Source organism: Spinacia oleracea, chromosome 1 (genome assembly GCF_020520425.1).
Source record: "Spinacia oleracea cultivar Varoflay chromosome 1, BTI_SOV_V1, whole genome shotgun sequence".
Classification (NCBI taxonomy): Eukaryota; Viridiplantae; Streptophyta; class Magnoliopsida; order Caryophyllales; family Amaranthaceae; genus Spinacia; species Spinacia oleracea.
This window is the reverse complement of record NC_079487.1, coordinates 129,414,055-129,436,142: the sequence shown is the minus strand read 5'-3', so window position 1 is coordinate 129,436,142 and position 22,088 is coordinate 129,414,055. Positions and strand designations below refer to the sequence as shown.

Genomic DNA, 22,088 nt, shown 5'->3' with positions numbered 1-22,088 from the left:
GTTCATCGGCATGCATGTCCAGACAAAACGGTGCGAGTATTAAGGGACGGAGGGAGTATATAATAGGTTAAATGTGAAATCAGATATGATAACAGAAGTTTAGATTAAGTAAAAGGTTTTGCATGTACTGGGTGTAAAATAAATTTTTGATATACTGTCGTTGGATAAAGTTTAACCAGCCTTTGATAAATTTTAACAAGTTTTGATTAACTTTTATATTACATAGTATATTTTTTATGGATAGATATTTTAAAGGATACGGAGTACAGCATTATTGATTTTTATAGGATCATTTTTATTAAACCGGAAAATTTTATTACTACAAGAATAGATCATTTTAACTCCATACTCTGTAAATTATACCGGGATAACTTTTAAGCATTTTGACTTAATTTTGTTCCAATGTACGATATTTCTACAAGTTTGTTTAAAAAATCTAAAATCTTATTTGTTTCTCGATTGATATCTTTTTTAATGAGAAAATAAAATGGAATAAATTGAAAATGAAACGCCCATCTAAATTGATAAAATATGAAAGGAACGTTTTTTTAATGTCCAAGTTTTCTATGAATTCAAGTATATTGTTATAATTTCCTTTGTAACAAAAGGAGTGTTAATGTAAATTGTTCAAATTAAATTGGAATGTCAAACTAATAAAAGTAAGAATGAGAAGACATGATGATTTAGTAAAAACAAAAATATAAGGCAAGAGGAAAATGCATAATGATTTAAAGAAAAATAGTATAGAAAGGAAAAGAAATATGTGTGGCATTATCGTGTGAATTCTTTTGTTTTTTTTTAAAAAATGTTAGTATATACTGTATTTGATTTCTAAATGAGTGGACTTAACGAATATTGCTTTTCAGTTTTGATTGGGTAGGTGGTAATGGAGAATGAAGACCTTGTGGTGAAGCACAAATTTGCATTGCTATTTTTCAGCGGAAAAAGAAAAGGATCATATCTTCGTTTTGAGTATAGATGGTGGCTTACTTCATGATTGAATTCTTTTCCAATAGTGATGAAATGTAATCTTAAACATGTCATATTAGTGTATATTGACTTTAGTCTTTTTACAAATGTTTTGACTTTATAGTTTCCTTTAGAACGATTTTTCATTGTTTTTGTTAAAGATATTAGAATCTAATTATCGCCTACTATTTACTATTTTGATTATTGTATTCCGTAGAGAAGTCATTTCCTCTTGAATGTTATACTATCAACAATTTGGTTCCGTTCTATATAGAAATTACATTCTTACGTAGGTTGTTAAGGTTGTCTCGTTTCATAACTGGTAAATTATCCCTTTTGATGGCAATATAATTTTGAAATTTAATTATTTTAGATAAGTAATGTCACAAAAGTCTGTAGCCTTACTAATGAAATGGCAAAGGGACTGGATATGTGTACTACAGGTCACAAATTTAAATTCTGCGTCTCTTATTTGTATTTTGTAATGCATTTGTGGCTTAATCGCACCACAAAACAACGCATGCGAATGCTACCAAATAGTTCCGTCTGAAAATAGTTAAACAGTAGGAATAAGCTAATTAATGATTGCCATATTTTTTTTTATTCTACAACGATGAGTTTCCACCGCCATCGGCGCGTGGATTTATCTCCCGCGGAAATTTGCATGGGTACCTCTATGGGCAACATCCTTCCCAGTTGAAGTTTTTTCCATACCCAAGGCTCAAACCCGAGATTTTGATTAAGGAACAAGAGGCCCTCAATCACTCATGCAGTTATGTCAACCTCAATTGGTACTAGTGATTCCCATATAATAGCTTGAGAATAGTTCTAGTCTTTAGATTTTTTGTTCCTGTTGTGGAGGGATGAATAAAGTACAATAATTGAGCAAAATCCCTTCAATTCCTTGTGAATTGTGCTTATGCTCAAGGACCGCACATCATACGGAAGGGCAAGTAGCCAAGTAAGTTCCGTGAAGATCATCGAAAGGGCAAATTTTGAAGTGTCAAAGGTGATCTTACTTTTATGCTCCATCAAGTAGAAAAAGTAAGCAAAAGAGAATCAAGCAACTCATACACAGAAGTCTTTCAACGGCTCCAATTCTCATGTGGTTAGACGGTTATATCAGTTCATTTTGACCCGGCAAAAGCTGGCTTGACCTGACAATTAAGGGGTTTGGTCAGATTTTAGGCACGATTTTTTGGTCTAACCCGACCTGATCCAAAAAATATTCTCTTTAGGTTTTGGGCAACTTAAAACTGAATTGTTTTTATATTTAAGTGGTCCAACCCAATAAGTCTGCTATTTTTGGCCGGAATTTCGAATTTTGGACACAAAAAATCGACCTAGGGTTTGGCCCAACATGATGTGCCGAATTTTTTGCCGTGGTTGACCCTAACTCGACATGCTCCTCTTTTAATTGGTCTACATGTGGTATGACCTCATTATTTTTTAATTTATTTCTTTGTTCGAATGAACTAAGGGCGTTTTAAATTACAAATTAGTAAGGAGAGATTTAAACTCGTGGTTTATCATACACATATCTCATTCTTTTGTCACTAGGCTACTACCGGATTGGTACAAGGTGTACAATCATATTCTTGTTAATCATCATAAAAAGTAATTTCCTTAAAACAATATGAGTAATTCGTAAAATTCCTTTTTTCTAACAAATTATTTCCACCCTTTTTGGGTAATGTGATGATTATAGATTGGGTTTCTCTTTATTATTTCCCAAATTGACTTTGTAAATTTAGATTTCAATCGAAATTGTGTTTTGTTTCCAGTTTTCAGTTTTTAAAAACAACTACTCCGTAAAACTAAAAATTTGAAAACAATAAAAATGTAGTTTTTAGTTTCTGTTGTAAGTTTTTCAAAATCAACATGATCATTATAGAAATAACAAATTTTGAATTCATAATTCAACCTAAATAATATGCCTGAATCGTACGGTACGTTCGTTATCGTTTTTTAGTTCATATTTATTTTTCCAGTTTTCAAAATCAATATGATTGGTATGGGGATAAAAAAAAATTAAGCTTATGATTCAACCTAAATCATATGACCATGGTTCCAAATAACGCTATCTAGTTACTCAACATGGTTTTCCATTTCAAAACATTTTCTCTTCCCCCCTCAAAAACCAAACACCCCAAAGTTATAGGGGGTAAATAAATACGGAGTATACACGTAGAAACATCCTTTCGCTTATAAATTGGGTCATTTAAAACTTTTTCCCCTTTTTGGTTTAATTTGTTAGAAAGCTAAATTCAATGGACAAAAATGGGTAGCTTGTCAATACACAAAATGAGCCCGACTTGTTAGCCGCCCCACCTATGGCCATGCCCCATATTGTGATATAGTCCCCGCATTTTGGAATGCAACTACTACTCTACTAATCTTAAATCTATTTTCAAATTTAATCGACCAATCAACCACACCTCCTTCATAAACCAAATTAGTGCTAAATTACCGTATTGACTTGCTTTCTCTGTTGTTCTTTAAGTATAGCGTTTTGATTTTTACACTATTTATACAACATACTTAGATGTTTTGATATTAATTTTAAAAATAAACTTATTAGTATACACACGTAAAACTTTGGTAAGTGTATTTTTACTCCGTTGTCATGCATGCATCCTATATATTAACACTATCAATAATCGAACTTTGTACTAGCGGTCTAGCGCCAATTAAAGATGGTGGCCCGAAGCCCGACCCGACACGACACGAAAAAAGCACGGCCTGGCACGAGCACGCAAAAAGCACGGCCCGGCACGGGCACGAAGTTGTGGCCCATGGGCCTTAATTTTTTGGAAAAAGCACGACAAGGCACGGCACGACTCGACCCGGCACGACAAAGCACGTTAAATTTAGTCAAATTAGCCTTATGCACGACGGTCCGGCCCGACCCGGCACGAAAGCACATGGGCTTGGGCCTTGTTTTTAACTTTTCGGCACGGCACGAAACAACGTGGGCCTGGTGTGGGCACGGCCCGATTAGGCCCACGACCCGTGGGCTTGGCACGAAATCCGACCCGGCCCACAGCCATCTTTAGCCCAATGCATCATGGATGATGGGTGTAGTTACTAGTTAGGACCTTTTTTTTGACAACACACTAGTTAGGACTTGAATTTGATTGTTGACCTATACATAACACTATGAATAACCAAACTTTGTACCGGCATCAATATGTCATGGATGATGGGTGTAGGTTGAGCTTGAATTTGATGGTTGACCGGTTGTACTATCTATATCTATACAACCCAACTCACCCATTCTATCATTCATATACAAAAGTCTTGGCCTAGTGGTTAAAACTGAGGGTCTGTGTATAATAGGTCTCATATTCGAATCCCCCACCCCCATTTGTAATTTATATTGCCCTTGTGGCTCATACGCACCAAAAAAAAAAAATACAAAAGCTACTCATTTTTAAATATTTTTATTTATCACTGTAATACTGTATGTTTTTAAAATGAGAGTGCACACACATTTGTCCTATATTTAAAATTTACAGTTGGTTGGTTAGGTGAATCTCGGGCCGGGTTGGTGGGAATATGGTGCCAATGGGGGGTGAGTTCATCGGTTCATCCAATCAGATAGCGTAATAGGTATGAGAGATTAAGAACTGATTTCATTGGTCAAATAACCTTAAATAAACATAAAACAACAAATTGGTTCCATGGTCTAGTGGTCAGGACATTGGACTCTGAATCCAGTAACCCGAGTTCAAGTCTCGGTGGAACCTTATTTTTTTTTTTTCGGGAAAAAACTGACCCTGTAAAGATCTTGTGTTTGAAGTATAGCTGAGCTGTTATGCAACTTGTCAAATTGTGTTTTTGAAGAAGACAATTATTTGTATCCATGGACCATGGCTAAAGAGTAAAGGCACCCCAGATTGTACCCACTTTTTAAGTCCTTATCAAATAACTGAAGTCGGTTTAATCTGGGGTGCCATTTCCAAAAATGCATACTCCATTCGGGTTTTTCTATGTCTAATCTACCATTTTGATTTAAATGTTATACTTCCACATATACAAACTTACTACACTGATTACTGATTTACTGGGGGTATTTGTTCATCCCGAACTGTCACTACTAATCTCATCTTAGTCACACCACCATAAGGTCCATAACTCTTTCTCAACCCATTCTAGTCTTGGTCTTAAATCATGAACTATGCATATGGAGAGGTGTGATAGATTTGTAATCCAGTATTGTTAAGTAAAATTCATATGGAGTAATTGTAAAACACTAGAAGGATGACTTCCTAGAAAGTGATTGTTGGATTATTTACCTACCTAATGGAGAAATTACTCACCTAGATTCCCCAAGTTAAGTGAAACTTCCATAGAAATTTACGATCACCCAAACAACCCCTCACCCCTCACGGTAGAAAAATTAAACTAACAAAGGCAAAAACGAAAATCTAAATAATTTTTTTATTTCAAATAGCAACTATAAAATTGTTATACACGGGTTAAGAAATCAATACACAATTCTCATTACAGATCTCCCACCAAAAAAGTATTTACAAGACCCTCCCAACTAGGTTAGAAAACAACCCTGATGACTTGACCAGCACAAGCAAAACTTGTTGCATTCTCTCATATGCCATTTTTACAATCCAAGAGTCCGGCACATAAAAATGATCATTATTTGTGCCACTTCCCCCAAGAATGAAAACACGTTCCCTTCCTAAAATATCAATGCACAGGCCATTTTCACCTCCTAATATCAGGAGCAAAGAATGGATGACGGAGAGCCTCACGGGCTGTTAGCCGCTCTGTTGGATCATATCTAAGTAGACCTTGCACAAGATGAATGAAATCACCGCCTGAATGATCCACATGCTGCATCACAAGGTTCTGATACAGAAAATAAAACTTGTTCATATATTCGGAACACATAATAAGAGACAATAATGAAATGTTGTAATAATCAATTACCTGAAGGCGGAGTAGTTTTGAAACAGCTCTAACACTTTCTCGAGAAGCTGCACCGTCAGGCCAGTCTAATCTACCCCTTCTAACATACTTCTCTGCATGTCGACTGCAGAAAATAATAGATGAACCAAGTTAAGTTCAAGCATAACACAGAACACCAGTAATGCTAAATCAAAGTCACTGGCAATATTTGCCCATTAAATGTGTACTCACTCCAATCTCTTCAGCATATGCAGTGGCAATGGTCCGAGCACCCTCTCCATCATTGCAAGATGTTCCAAGTTTTCATGTGTTTGAAACAAGGCTTCTCCCTACAAGGGAAAAAAAGGTAGAAGGTCAAGATAGTCACATAAAAAACACATCTATATCGATCATTAAGAGAGCACACTTACAGAGCAGAGTTCAACCAGGATGCAACCAACACTCCAAACATCACATGGGTAGCTCCAACCAAGGCCTAAAAAGGTTTTACATAGTATTTCAGTAAAGCATGAGCAAGACGGAAGTAACACGCGTTATAGGATAGGGAGCTTTCACTACTAGTTTGATTAGAGCTGTACCAAGAATAACTTCAGGGGCACGATAATGACGAGTTGACACTATATAATTCTGATCTGTGCGCTCATACGTAGTACTACCAAAATCAATGACTTTTATAGCACTTGACTTGGGCACTTTCTTGTAGTATGAGCTATCCCTAGGTGATCGAGAAGATCCCTGCATACAAATTTAATTGTTGTTAAGTAACTCTTATCATAAGGTTAGAATATAATAGATGCCAAACATCACGTTAGATATAAAAGAACGACATAAAACACAAAGTTAACATAAGCAGCAAAGTTGACCAATGCAACACAGAAAGTAGCTGAAAACCAGACCTTGTAATCAGGGACCTTAACATAGTCTGGTGTGACTAATAGCACATTCTCAGGCTTCAAATCAGTGTGTATAAGATGAAGGTCATGCATAACTGCAACATTTTCCAAAAAGTTCAATGTCATGAATTAAACAAAACCCAGACACATGGCAATTAATGCTTTCTAATGATGTCTTCCTCGAGATGATATTTGAGGGAAGGGACATTGAATACACATCTATAATACTAAATGCCAGGAAGATAACAATGAAATCAGTAAAACTAAGGGAAGATATTTTTTAGTACACACATGCTACACATTCCAACAGTTGTCTTCCAATCTCACGAACATGATCAATGGGAAATGAGCGGTAATTGTTTTTGCGAAGGAAATCGTATAAGCTTGGTCCAAGCTTCTCAAAAACCTGTTAAGACCATTTGAATTCACCAATGATTTCTTGACCCCAAAACTTAGGTGTAATTGGGGAAATCCATTCTAAATCAACTACGTATATACTTACAATACAGATATGGTTACGATAGTCAAACCAGTTCCGTAATTGCACACAACTGCAAGGAACAAACCAATTTAACATCCATTGCAGTCAAATTAAAAGAGCCTCCATGACAATGCCACAAATGGCATCAAGCACAGAGGTGCAAATGCAAAATAGAGAAGTAACTCACCGATTGCCCCCCTTATCATGTTTACCAAGCTGTTGTAACACATCAATTTCAATCATTGCTGCCTCCCGGTATTTTTTAATGCCACGTACAATTTTTATTGCCACCATTTCTTTCCGCTCACGATCCCAGCACTCCAATACCCGTCCAAAGGTACCTGAAGCCATATACGATAAACACATGAGTTTTAGAGCAACACTCAAGATAGTTAACCATCATCGAAAACCATTCAAGTCAGTCATACCTTCACCCATTTTGCTGTGCACCTTATCTGAAAAAGGAAAAAGTGATACAGTCAAAACCATGCACAAGAAACATAGAAAACCTATAACCCGTCATAGGAGGCTAGATGACAAACATGTAAAACGAAGTATACAACCTAATCATTCTAAGGTTGCATCCATTTAAGCCCAAAAGTACAGTACTTGAGCTAAAAATGAGAGCAACCTTCTGCCTAATTCATACTGGTACATAGTAATAATACATGATTCCCTATTGTGAGAGTATTCCTGTCATGTCCAGTTAAAACAACTCATCCAGCAACGCAAATTAAAAGAACAGTTTGACAATGGAGAGTGTAATTACAGCGAGAAGTTAAATCATCTCCAAGCTCAAACATGTAATGCCCATCTTTGTCGTCTTCCCTCCACGGGGGAGAATCATTTCGTACCACTCCCTTGCTAAACAGGCAACTAGAATTTTCCAAAGGTGCAGCTGAAGGTGCATAGCTTGTAACATTTCCAATCTCTTGTGCACAAAATATACCTATCTGAGCCTACACAACACCATCCATCCATGTTTCGCTCAAGTTAACACAAAAGCAAATCACCTTTCATTTATTATCTTTTGTTATCGTTCTTTCAAACATTTCCTTCCAATTTTTATAAGTTTCATAATAAAAATCGCAAAATATTTGCAACATACATATTAGACCAACCAAGTTGATAAATTAACCAATACCCAATAATTTAAACATCAGATATAGATCTACATCTTTTAGATGATTCATTAGAAAAACCCCAAATACGCGATAAATATCAAAAAGTAAATCGGTCACAAAACATAAAGATCCAAGAATTATAAACCCGATTCACAAAACATAAAGATTCAAGAATTATAAACCGGATTCACATGATTTCAAAAGCTTAACATCTTTTTAGGTATAAGACAAATAAAAAATTGAAATTTTCATAAAATATCAGTTATCTGTGAATACTCCGATACATAGCGTTTGAAACAAAATCTCAACATACGAATCGATCGACAACAGTAAAATAAGATCTGAACCAAAGACAAAAATTAAACAAAAACGATGCAATAATCTACCAAGAATAATCCATATCAGATACAAAGATAGCTGATTCTAATTAAATCGCCCCAGATCTAGCAATAAAAAAACACCGAAAACCAAAAAAGAAAATTGAAAAAAACGAAAAGATCATATACCTTAGACGATTGAGGAGCAACATCCCAACCTAAACGCGCGCGCTTTCTGGGACGACGATCGAGATGAGTCATAGGAAACTCGGTAACTCGCTCTGTTTCCATTGCAAAAGATTGAATTCGGATGAGAGAGAAAGAGAGGATTGAAGGAGAGAGAAATTTGGAAGATTAGGAGAAGATGAGGTGTGAGAAAACCTTAACCTAACACAGGGGAAGGAATATTAAAGAGGGGAAATCCGACGAGAATGGTAAAGCGGTTGAGAGACTAGATCCAGCCGTACACGTGGATAGTGAATTTGCTGTAGGATTTAATTTGACTTTTTAGGGATATTTTTGTGCTTTCACGTTGGGTTTGTTGCTTTTACGTTAACTATGATTAAAGGAATTCTAATTGTGGTTGGCATTTGGTTCGCATATTCCGCTTCGTTATCCCAACTCTAGTTAAGCTTGGGCCTTTAAATAAATAAATAAAAAAAAGGTTAATCTTGGGCTTGCGAAACAAATCTAATCTAATCTAATCTAATCTAATATATATATATAAATGAGGCATTTTTGCTGAAATATTAGAGCGCCACGTAGGATTACTAATGGTTTCGGCCAATGAAAAATAAGATATCTAATTTATTTTTAAATTAAAAAAACTGAGTACCACGTAGATAATTAAGTAGGTGCCACGTGGATATATTTAAATACAAACAAAATAGGAATTTTTAAGAGTTTTTAAAGTGCCACGTAAACAACGAATGAACCTCTACAACATACAATCGTCAAATAACAGGGAAACCCAACTAATTTTACCAGCATTAATTAAATAACAAAACCTGATCAACTACAAACTTCCCTACTATATTACAAAAATCAGACCTCAATCACATGCAATATCATCAACAATTCCACCAAATTAACAGATGGCATCAAATCAAGTCGAAAATTTTATCAAAAATTAGCAATTCCCGTCTCACAACCAACAAAATCAAAAACTCTTAAGTGTGATTTAAAATAAATATTAAATAACATTAAAATAAAAAAATTACTTAGAGATAATTTATTCTGTTATTAGACAGATGAGTCCAACTAACAAAAAGATAAGAATTTGCAAATAAACAAAAGATAGAATTTGCAAAAAAAATTAAAGATAAAAAATTACCAAAATTTCAATAATCGTTTTTTTTTTTAATAATCTATATATAAACCAATGAATATTAATTATTAATTGTCACATGTCAAGCATACCTCCCCAACTTTGTGTTTATTTTTTCTTTATATTTCATGTTTTGTTGAATGAATTTGTTTTGTTCAAACTAAGTTAGAGTTAATATAACGCTCATTTGTCCATATAGTTAATAATTAATTGTTCATTGTGTAGGGTATTATGTTCGTTGATTAGGAGTCGTGGCTATAGACTTAAAGCGGGAGGTGATATTTGCTAGGATTCTAGAAGAATGTGTGGCATGTTGTAACCAATTATGCTTTTTTTTTTTTAACAGGTTTAAATTTTAAACTAAGTATTTATTTTCATTCCTTATTAATTAATTATGTACACAATGAGTCATATAACGTTTATGTGTCCATAGTTAATGATAATTGTTCATTGTGTAGGATATTATGTTTGTCGATTAGGAGTGATGACTAACTAGAAGAATGTGTAGCCTATTTTAACCAATTATGCTTTTTTTATCATGTTTAAACTTTCAGTATTTTGTCCATTCCTTATTAATTAATTATGTACATGATTCTCCATATAAGCAGACTTTAGATTCGTAAGAAATTATCATACTCTTCGTTTACTATGTAGTATAGTATATAGTATGTGTAAATATTTTAGTTATTAAACAAATTTTAGTGTTGTTTAACATCTAGGCTTAACTTATATGAGTACGGAGTAGTCTTTTAAATCACGAGAACTCAACTCAATGTAACAAAATATTCTATTATTTTTTACCAAATCTTGTGAATCAAATTTTTGCTAGGTGTGATAAACTTTATATTTATCTTTGCAAACGTAAGTAGGAAAAAAATTTATACAAATTAAAGGACGATAAAAAATTTCTCGAACAAATAAATTGGTAGTTTGATCTTTGTCAAAAAAAAATGCTAGCTTGACCATGCATTGAAAAAATTTATCCGGAGTACTTATTGTTGTTGATTACAGAGTATATAAAAAAGAATCTATATCCTGGATTATTTGAATTTGATTATTTCTAAATACAAACCTTATAATAAAATAATACTGGGCTTCAAACAAGCCAACAAGAAAACCGGACTGCAATAATAAAATAAAAATAATAATTAAATTAACCCGCCACATAGGATTACTAATGGTTTCGGCCAATGAAAAATAAGATTTCTAATTTATTTTTGAATTAAAAAAATCGATTGCCACGTAGATAATTAATTAGATGCCACGTAGATATTTTAATTAATTAATTACTAATATATACAACTCCATCTAAAATCAAACACTATAATAATTAAAAAATAAATCTAAAATAAAATTCATCCAAAATCAACCACTAATCTAAAATAAAATAAATAAAATTCAATTTAAAATCAAACATTAATCCAATAGGCATATTTACTAAATTATTATAGCGCCACGTAGGATTACTAATGGTTTCGGCCAATGAAAAATAAGATTTCTTCTTTATTTTTGAATTAAAAAAATCGATTGCCATGTAGATAATTAATTGGTGTCACGTAGATATTTTAATTAATTATTTACTACTCCCTCCGTTCCATAATGTTTTTCACTTTTTCATTATGCGTTGTCTTCAATGCACTACTTTGACCATTAATAATTTTAATTTCGTATTAGTAAAAATTATACAAAATTAATATTTAGAAAATTTATATTGAAACGAATCCATTGATATCCCACAAGTTAACATTTATATTCTTAATCATACTATTAATTACAGTAAAAGTTTTTAAACTTTTACCATATGAATAGTAAACATGAGGTACATTATGGAACATAGGGAGTAATATATACAACTCCATCTAAGGAGGCATATTTGCTGAAAAATTAGAGCGCTACCTAGGATTACTAATGGTTTCGGCCAATGACAAATAAGATTTCTAATTTCTTTTTGAATTAAAAAAATCAAGTGCCACGTAGATAATTAATTAGGTGCCATATAGATATTTTAATTAATTAATTAATTATTAATATATACAACTCCATCGAAAATCAAACACTATAATAATTAAAAAATAATCGATTGCCACGTGGATAATTAATTAGATGCCACGTAGATATTTTAATTAATTAATTATTAATATATACAACTCCATCTAAAATCAAACAGTCTAATAATTAAAAAATAAATATATAATAAAATTCATCCAAAATCAAACAATAATCTAAAATAAAATAAATAAAATCCAATTTAAAATCAAACATTAATCCAATATTAGAGCGCCACGTAGAAAAATATAATGGTTTCGGCCAATGAAAAATAAGATTTCAAAATTAATTTTGAATTAAAAAAGTCGAGTGCCACGTAAAAAAATGATTAAGTGTCACGTAGATATTTTTTATTAATTAATTATTAATATTAAGCATATACAATTTCATCCAAAACAAACACTCTCATAATAAAATAAAAATCTAAAATAAAATTCAATGCAAAATAAAAAACTAATATAATCTAATATATAAAAGTGGTATATACATAGGATTTTTATTTAAACATAACAATTTAATAGAATCCGTGCATCGCACGGGGTAAAATCTAGTATACATATATAAAGGAGGCATATATTTTAATTAATTAATTTATTAATATATACAACTCCTTCGAAAATCAAACACTTTAATAATTAAAAAATAATCGATTGCCACGTAGATAATTAATTAGGTGTCACATAGATATTTTAATTAATTAATTAATTACTAATATTATACAACTCCATCTAAAATCAAACACTCTAATAATTAAAAAAATAAATCTAAAATAAAATTCATCCAAAATCAAACAATAATCTAAAATAAAATAAATAAAATTCAATTTAAAATCAAATATTAATCCAATATTAGAGCGTCACGTAGAAAAATCTAATGGCTTCGGCCAATGGAGGAATATTTTCTAAAATATTAGAGCGCCACCTAGGATTACTAATGGTTTCGGCCAATGAAAAATAATATTTCTAATTTATTTTTGAATTTAAAAAATCAAGTGACACTTAAACAATTAATTAGGTGCCAAATAGATATTTTAATTAATTAATTACTAATATATACAACTCCATCGAAAATCAAACACTCTAATAATTAAAAAATAATTGATTTCCACGTAGATAATTAATTAGGTGCCACGTAGATATTTTCATGAATTAATTACTAATATATACAACTCCGTCTAAAATCAAACACTCTAATAATTAAAAAAATAAATCTAAAATAAAATTCATCCAAAATGAAACAATAATCTAAAATAAAATAATTTCAATTCAATTTAAAATCAAACATTAACCCAATATTAGAGCGTCACATAGAAAAATCTAATGGTTTCGGCCAATGAAAAATAAGATTTCAAAATTAATTTTGAATAAAAAAGTCAAGTGCCACGTAAATAAATGATTAACTTTCACGTAGATATTTTTTATTAATTATCTATTAATATTACGCATATACAATTTCGTCCAAAAACAAACACTTTCATAATAAAAAAAAATCTAAAATGAAATTCAATGCAAAATCAAAAACTAATCTAATCTAATATATAAAAGTGGTATATACATAGAATTTTTATTTAAATATAACAATTTAATAGAATCCGTGCATCGCACGGGCTAAAATCTAGTTATACTGGAGATCTTCTGCTCGCTAGTCTTAGGGATGTCTCCGGCAATTTGAAGGCCCTATGCCAAGTTTAAATATTAGGCCCCATAAAATTTGAGGACAATTATTTAAGGTAAAATATCTAATTATTACTAATTGATATTGTTTTGTTTATAAAAAAAAGGGAAATTCTCTACGGTAGCATTATACTTTTGCAAATTCTCATTGGTAACAAAATATTTGCCACTTTCTCTAAAATAACATTAATAATTTAAGTTCTCTCTAATATAACATTAGTTCAATAATTTTGACCTAATTAATCTTATTAGAGTTAATGTTAACTCATAACCCTCCAAAAGTTCTAGGTTATAACACCAACATCCCCTCATCTCCCCGTTTATGTTCGTGTTTTTCCTCTCACTCCCTTCCATCTCTTTCTTCATATTTTTGCACAGTTCTAATGAAAAATATCAATGATGGTATTGATTAATACCTATAGACACTCAAGGCGTAAATTCTAGCAAAACTTGCACAAAAAACGCAGCTTTCACTTGATTATTAGGGAAGTGCAATTGATCTTCTTGGTTCCCTTCCATATCAATAAGCACTTCTTCTCTTTCCCTTCTCGGCCTGAGAGAAGTATGTTATCATTTTTTACAGGAGCAGAAACAAGTTTAAGAGAAGCATATATAGCACACACACAACTTTGAAAAACAAGAAGATAAAACAAGTGCGCATTGAATAAGAAGATAAACCAACTAAATACAACAACAACAACAGCAGCAGCAACAACAACAGTGTATCTTTTATGGATCTGAATTCTTTCTAGTTTCTAGTAAACGGATGGACCAGTTACCACGAGATTTAAAGGAGCGTTTTTGGGAATGGTCCATCAACGTACAGAAGAGAAACCTCTTTTTTTATAACCAAAATCGATCTACATGATCAACGAGATTGATAATTGATAAAGAAACATATCTCTCAATTTCTATTAGCAAATTGATCTACATAATCAATTTGATCTAGAAACAAACATAAAACTGAATTTCTATCACATAAATCGATCCACATAATCAAGCAATTCATTAAGAAACAAACGATGCTAATGAATGATCGGTGAAGTTGGGTGGGAGATTTACTATAGTAAACAAAGGTTTAGTAATTTTATTGATACTTAACCATAGTTAGTAATAGATTGGTTAATTATGTCAAAATTACTGAAATAATGTTATAAAAGAGAGAACTTAGATTATTAATGTTGTTTTAGAGAAAGTGACAAATATTTTGTTACCAATGAGAATTTGCAAAAGTATAATGCTATCATAGAGAATTTCCCTAAAAAAAATATAGAGCCAAATTAATGTTATGATATAATATTATATGTGGGTTGGTTTTAATAAAATTAACTAGTATTTGGACCCGGGCGATGCTCCAGGTTAATACACAGATAAAAATTTAAAATAAATTCAACACTCCGTTATTATTAAATTGTCATTTATTATATTTTGTTACGAAAGGATGACATATAATTTGATTTGGATCAATGGATAATTGTTTGGTTTACAAAGTAGAGGTTATGGGTTCAAGACTTGTACCACACATATTTATCATTTTTAAATAATTGTGTATGACATGGAATACTGAAGTGAGATTAGTGTGAGTGTCACGTGGCACATAGACTTGCTTATCAACGCCTTTTAATATATAGTATAAATCTTATATGCACGCGATGCATATAAGAAAAAATTCCTATGAATGTATTGGTATATAAATTGGTATCTCAATTAATTTTTCCTTCTCTACATCTAAGAGTTTATTCTCGCATATGATATGTTTTCTTCAAGTGCATTAAATCTTTCATGCATCCCTAGCATTTTCTTCCAATCTGCGTTGTTGCTGTCTATCTTCGGCTTTCGGCTGAACCATTTTCGATTTCATGTCATCATAATCAAATACGGAATGGTCTAGGTTCGGGAAGTTTGAGATTTGCAGAGCATCCCGACCAGCTGCCACTACAATAAAGATGAATCGAAAGGTTTGATAGATATAAAAATGGGTGATTCTTTTTACAAAAGGTCTTGCGCGCATAAGGTGTACCAAGATAACTTTTACATATATAAAGGTAATTTTCAAGCATTTTGAGTCAACTTTTACTCCGGTGTGCAATATTTATTGTACACCACTTGTAAATGAGAATTTGTGTTCTTTTTATCATTACCAAATAAAACAAAAGGAAAAGGTAACATGGGAAGGAATCAAACTTGGGTGCCATATCCCAAATACAGCACCCTATCAAATAGGACAAGTGAATTTATTATTTTAACTAAGCAACTGAAAATATATGACATATAACATTCTTGAGGTTCAACTAGCAAAAAAAATTTGGGCCCCAAAATTTTGTTGTCCGATGTTGTCCCGGTTAGACCGCCCCAAAGTTAGGCCTGGTGCCTAGTCTCCTATTAAATCGTCTCGTCTGACATTCAACTTAACTATCAGTTCATGTCCAACGTTATGTCATCGAGGTAGGAAGTTGGCGAGGGTGATGTATGTTGTTTGATAATTCGCAGTTTACTAGTTAACATACGTCTTTTACCAGAACTAACCCAACAACCAGAGATGGGGTTATTGGGCCGGTGGCACTCAATCCACCTCAACCCACATGACTGGTGGGTCAAATATGTTAGAACCTGGATTCAAATGATATGAGACCTGGCAATATTCGAGGATAGGCATAAGTGTTGCGAATCCAATTTTTTCAAGTTAGCCCACTTCGATCCAGCATATCTAACGCGATACAACCCTTCACGACCAACACAACAAAACTAACTAAACGCACTAACCTACTCAGTTTACCCCCATATGACACAAACAACCCAATCACCTAGACCACCCGCTAACAAATTTCCCTCAATTCTTTAGGCCTCATTCGGTATCGTTTTTTTGTTTATAGATTTCTGTTTATCTTTTTTTAAGTATAAAACAAAATATGAAAAGCATAAAAGGCAGTTTTCAGTTTTTTGTTGTCAGTTTTCATAATCAACACCATTACTTTAGGTACGATTATTTATTTTACTTCATGATTCAATCTTAATCATATGTGTTTTACAATAAATAAAATAATACTAAAAACTGGTCATGATACCAAATGAGGCCTAAGCTTTCATGCTAACGTAACTAATTAAAAGTATTGTATATGTTGAAAATGCCAAATATGGAAAGCCCAACCTACCTTAGCACAACTCGACCCACGTGATCCCTATTTAAACACAACTTAGGGTGAATTTATCCATTGGGAAAATGTGGTAAAAGATTACAACAAGTTTGAAAGTGGTTTTGAAAATCCAAAACTACTTAAGACTCCACTTTTTTCTCCAACTAAACCAAATAATGCCACATCATCACACTTAATTATCTTTTTATTTAATTAGAAATGTACCAAAAAAATAGATATATACATAAAATATTATTTTAGGAGTTTTGGTAATTAAGTATGAAACGAGTCTGATGATAATGTATAAAAAATAGGGAGAGTCTTGTGTGAGTCAGAATAATGAAAAAAGTGGGTGAAAAATATAGCCTTAATTAGTTTCAGAAACCACTTCTACGGCCAAGCAAACCCACCTAAACAAGCGAAGACCAACCATACCCTAAATTTATGACAAACCTAGTTCGATGTTTGTTCTAACACTATGTGCCATGTTGCCGACCCAGTCTAATGAATCAAGTCACCATGATCTCGATTCACGGGTCATCCAACTCAAACCCGCAAACCACCTATAACTCGACTAGGGACAAGATACTCCGTATTATAACAACGTGTTTATGCAACTTGGCTAATACGAAGTAGAAAGGAAAAGATTGTAATCAAGTAAATTTCATATATTATTAGCCTATTAGATAAGTACGTACATGAAAATTGACATGTGGGCTTGAGTCATGTCCTGGTCTCCGTTTCAAAATGTTCTTTACATTTTCCGTTTTAGTCTATTTAATAATGTTTTTTACATTTTGATTTATTACTTTTTCGACATGAAAATTTACCTTTCTTAATCCTCACAATATTTAAAAAATTTCACTCACTTTCTCTTACTTTATTCATTTTTTTTCCTTACACATACCAACCTTTTTACACATTTCTCTTACTTTATCCATATTTTATTATATTCAATCAACTTTTCTACTTTTGTTTTAACATTTATCCAACTTCAAGGCATATAAGATATGCAAGAATGCACGATGTAGGCAAGACATGACCTATAAAATTTACCCGTTTTTTTTTTTTGACATAGGCTTAATCATACATAAAAGAAATAGTCTACCATACTACAAGGCTTTTATAGACTTGTACAAGAACTATATTAACAACATGAGCACTAGTTGCTCTAACATCAAAAACTTGAAAGGATAACTTAAAGTAATCGCTCTCCGAGTTGGCCCTTGGCAGTTGGACTCTTGTTGCAGGTAGCACCACTTCGAACTATGCGTGCCAAAACCTACAATACACATGCTTCCCCATTTTCCTTTTCCTTTTCCACAAAGGGTGAAGCTTGGGTGAAAACAACTGAGATGTTCCTCTAATAACATGTGGCACTCGAAACATAATGCAAGACACAGAAGGAAAGTAACATCACAAGACAACAAACCTTGAAACCTCCCTTTAAAGGGGAAGAGACACAATTCGAGTAGCATACTATGAATCCCCCCAAAATGGGGAGCAACGCTCATATATGAACTTTTGAATGCAATAAGAATGAAATTCATCGCATACCTAAACTGAGGCTTAACGGTCAGTCCCAATGACCTCCGATTAACCAAATCGGAACAAACACCCAAATCCCGTGAAAACCAAACTTCCCCCCAACATAGTCCCACACCTAGAAATGGAAGACCTACATAAAATAGACCCCCACAAACCCCATCAAAGCCACTAACAAGGTTACCGTTGTCATCTTTTACAACACCCAGGACAACAACTTCCCAAAAACTAAGACACCAGACATTGGGGAAGGGTCGGGCATCTCTTCCCTTGACCATCCTATTCCTAGGGTTTGAACCCAAAATTACTTCACCTAAAACCTTTGTAAACTGATACACCCACAATGGACATTCAAACAAGAAGCCCACTCGCACCCACGCCAAGGAAGCATATGAACCAACAAAAACACCAGGAAAACAACCAACCCCTAAGCAGATTACTAAGCTAAACAACCACAACAACAACAGAATAAACATACCGTGAAAAAACTACTACCTAAACTTGGACTACTAGACCAAGACGACTACTACAATCTAAAACCACCAGAAAGCCAAAACATAGAGGTATGATAACTATCAAAATCGAAAATGGTCAATTCAATCCCAAAACAGAGACCTTCTACTAATCTTTACCTTTACCTTCAAGATCGGAATAATCCGACACTACGAGACGACGACGATTAGGACCCCTCTATTAATCTTTACCTTTACATTCAAGATCGGGGTTATCCGACACTACGAGACGGCGGCGATTAGAAAAGATTTGAGAATTGAAAAAACCAAAAACCCCCAATAAACAGATCACAACCAAATTTAGCATTTCCAATCCAAAATTAGACACCCTAACCAAAACTTTACCTTTACCGGCGTTATTATGGCAGCTGCGTTTGGGGTGAAATCGAAAATGGCGCCCCAAGTTGTTGATCTGGTCTGATTAACCTCCGTTTACGAATTGGCGAGTCGTTGACGGTCGGATCTGAAGAACACTAGCTATTAAAACGACGCTCCTCGGAGACGAGCTTCCACCGCTTCCCCTAAACTCTGGACGGAAACGTAGGAAAATTCTTCAACGAACTACGTCGAAGCCCCGATGAAGCCTTGATGACGGAAGCTCGCCGGCGACCCAAGTTGAGAGGCGGATCTAGGGCCGCCGCCAAGGAATAAACTTAGGGTTTAGGTTTTGCGCTCCTTTTTTTAGAGAGAAGTCAGATAGTTTTCTAGAGAGAGAACTTATTTGATATAATTGTGGTATTTCTCAATGACCAATAAAATTTACCCTATTCACTCATAATAAGAGATTAACCTATGCCCTCAAAATGAGAGATTAACCTATGCTTATTTTCCAGTTCACATTGCATACAACTCCAGTTAACTCTTAGATTTTAACACGCCCAACCCAATTAGCCATTGTGAAATTGTGAATTCATTCATGATCTATGTGACAACACCACTCGAAGGTGTGCGTGACTCCATCCGGAATATTTTAGCAGGAATGTTCGTTACAAATATTATTGTTTGTACACTTGAAGATGTGCGTGACTCCATCCAGAATATTTTAGCAAGAATGTTCGTTATAAATATTATTGTTTGTACAAAATCATTTACAGAGTTGTTAGATTAGTGAAACTCCTTAAATTAGAGTGTTGTCATTGATCAAATATATACAAGTGGTTCACAATATTAGTCCTAATTGTATTAGGAAACCTAATGCGACTAGAAGTCTATTGTACATAAAATATCATAAGATTATATCTCTATCAAGAGTATTAACACCAAACAATTTAATACTCATTATTACCTTCATAGCATCAAAAAGAAATGACGCGATGGTCACATTGATAGGGACAATGGCGCATAACTCCATATGGACGACCTTGAGCTTCAACCAATTCTTTCACATTGATTCTTATCTACCTCAAAATTTATAGAATTGGATCAAGATACAATGGTCGTTGCAGTGTGATTGTGTGGTTGTGTTGTGCCTTTATTTGAGGAAGAACATTGAAATAAGTTCAAATTCAATCGAGGGAAAAAGTTGCATGAATGCCCTAATATGCTACTCCACTAAATGTATAAAACTACATAAGAAAATGTGTTACAAAGTTCATAAAAAGTGGGTAAGGTGTGTCCGTATTGAACACTTGAAGAATACTTACTATGGACTTAATTACTACACCGTAGCAATTACTTTAGGTCAACACATGAAGCAAAACAAAATTAGCAAAAACATATTCCGTACTATGTACCCTAGGAGTATAGGACCATGTAAATCAGACATTGTGCATCCATCTGAGTCATTTTTACCAAATTAAGGTTCACAATTTCACTTTAAGTTGGTGCGAGAGGTAAGATCAAATTGGAAAAATCCACCCCCTCCAACAAAGCTCACTCCACCCCCTTATTATTTAGTTAATTTGTGGTTCTTCTTAGTGAAGTTAGTGGTTGTGTAGTGAATTCAAAGTGGATGCTTGTATTTTTCTCTTGAAACATTAGTCAACTTTTGTATGTTTGAGTCAACATTTGTTAATTTGACTACTTTTGTAATATTTTAGCCAATTTGGCATGGAAAAGTATTATATTGATCTTATTTGAATAACTTCTCTCCTTTTAGGCATTTTCAAGTTATATTGTGAAACCGAGCATGTTTTGTGAAACCGAGCACTTTAACAGTGCATTTTTTATGGAAATGTAAAATCAAGAAAACACGATAAGGTTTAGGAATCCAATTCATTGTGGCAAACATAATGAGGCAAACTTTCCGTTCATTCGAAACCATAATGGTTTGATTACAAAGAAGACATCGCAATACAACTAAGAATTACACCTAAACTAGCTTCGTACTTGACTAACACTCCAAGAGCATGTCATCTTATCATCTACCCAAATAGCTTCATAAGAGTGAATCTCACTAAAACAGACACAATTGCACATACATTAATCACCTCCATCAGCTTATTCTGAACCAAATCATAATTCTCAGACCCCCATCCATTCTTGGCGCCATCAACCTTCATCATGCCCTTGTTCTTCTTCAACCTATCAACCTCTTCAACTAGCCTATCATCTCTTGCTCAATACATGCCAATATGTTCCTCATAATGGCTAGATCAGTTGGCAACGTATGCTTTTACGCTACAAGCACATTAGTAACATTCCTTTGCCAATCAAATATACCTTCATCAACCCAATCAAATTTTTTGCATTCCCTTTGCCCAGTTTTGGAATTGTAGAATTTGCAAGCTACTAACTTCCTTCCCAGGTTTTCATGAGTCCAAGCAGTCCTCTTAAAAACGGGAAACCCACATCCACATCTCACTTCCTTCATTGGAGCCATGGTTACTGTAACTGCACCAATTAACAGACGCCAATTTCAGCCTAATCGATTCAATTCAAACATTTGGGGGAAAAGATCCTAACTTTCATACACTACAATTCCACAAAATTAATACACCAAACTTAACAAAATGTAGATGGAGATAGTCGAAAATGTTTGAATTGAGAAAAAAATCAACCTTGGACCAGCAATTTCTACGAATCCTTTTGAGCAATAAGAGAGGAAATTGGGTTTGGGTGAAGAAGAACAGAGAGAAGAAAGAAGTTAATGATTTTTTTTGGGGTTATTTTGCTTTTAAGAAGGAAATTTGGAGGGAA

The 22,088-nt window shown here is 33.4% G+C and overlaps 1 protein-coding gene, 1 long non-coding RNA gene and 1 other non-coding gene across 5 annotated transcripts in view; 1 reads left to right on the top strand and 2 right to left on the bottom strand.

Annotated features, from left to right (window-relative positions):
* The first annotated feature begins 4,646 nt into the window (after positions 1-4,646).
* TRNAQ-CUG (transfer RNA glutamine (anticodon CUG)) lies at positions 4,647-4,718 on the top strand. Its single transcript has one exon. It is a non-coding gene; the product is annotated as a tRNA-Gln (tRNA).
* A 676-nt stretch (positions 4,719-5,394) lies between these two features.
* On the bottom strand, positions 5,395-9,102 carry LOC110802315 (serine/threonine-protein kinase AFC2). Of its 2 annotated transcripts, XM_022007759.2 has the most exons (12): positions 8,903-9,102; positions 8,042-8,231; positions 7,701-7,727; positions 7,460-7,613; positions 7,294-7,342; positions 7,083-7,197; positions 6,795-6,886; positions 6,477-6,633; positions 6,309-6,373; positions 6,130-6,227; positions 5,920-6,022; positions 5,395-5,838 (listed from the first exon to the last, which is right to left on the bottom strand). In XM_022007759.2, the coding sequence occupies exons 1-12, from the start codon at positions 9,002-9,004 to the stop codon at positions 5,695-5,697; spliced, it is 1,296 nt and encodes a 431-aa protein (XP_021863451.2). In that variant the 5' UTR covers positions 9,005-9,102; the 3' UTR covers positions 5,395-5,694. The 2 variants fall into 2 exon arrangements, with proteins under 2 accessions (XP_021863451.2, XP_021863452.2); XM_022007760.2 differs by lacking the exon at positions 8,042-8,231 and having other exon boundaries at positions 8,903-9,041.
* Positions 9,103-21,131: 12,029 nt separating this feature from the next.
* LOC110802384 (uncharacterized) overlaps positions 21,132-22,088 on the bottom strand; it is a 29,253-nt gene continuing 28,296 nt past the window's right edge. For both annotated transcript variants that reach the window (XR_008920659.1, XR_008920657.1), the window contains one exon: positions 21,132-21,782. This is a non-coding gene — a long non-coding RNA (uncharacterized lncRNA). The remainder of the gene's footprint in view (positions 21,783-22,088) is intronic.

Excerpts from the sequence above, each read along its gene's own strand:
- LOC110802315 (XM_022007759.2), bottom strand. The coding sequence starts at position 9,004 with ATGGAAACAGAGCGAGTTACCGAGTTTCCTATGACTCATCTCGATCGT. Across the intron at positions 6,374-6,476 it reads TGCCCCTGAAGTTATTCTTG|GCCTTGGTTGGAGCTACCCA; the intron begins GTACAGCTCTAA and ends AAACCTTTTTAG. Across the intron at positions 6,023-6,129 it reads CATATGCTGAAGAGATTGGA|TCGACATGCAGAGAAGTATG; the intron begins GTGAGTACACAT and ends TATTTTCTGCAG.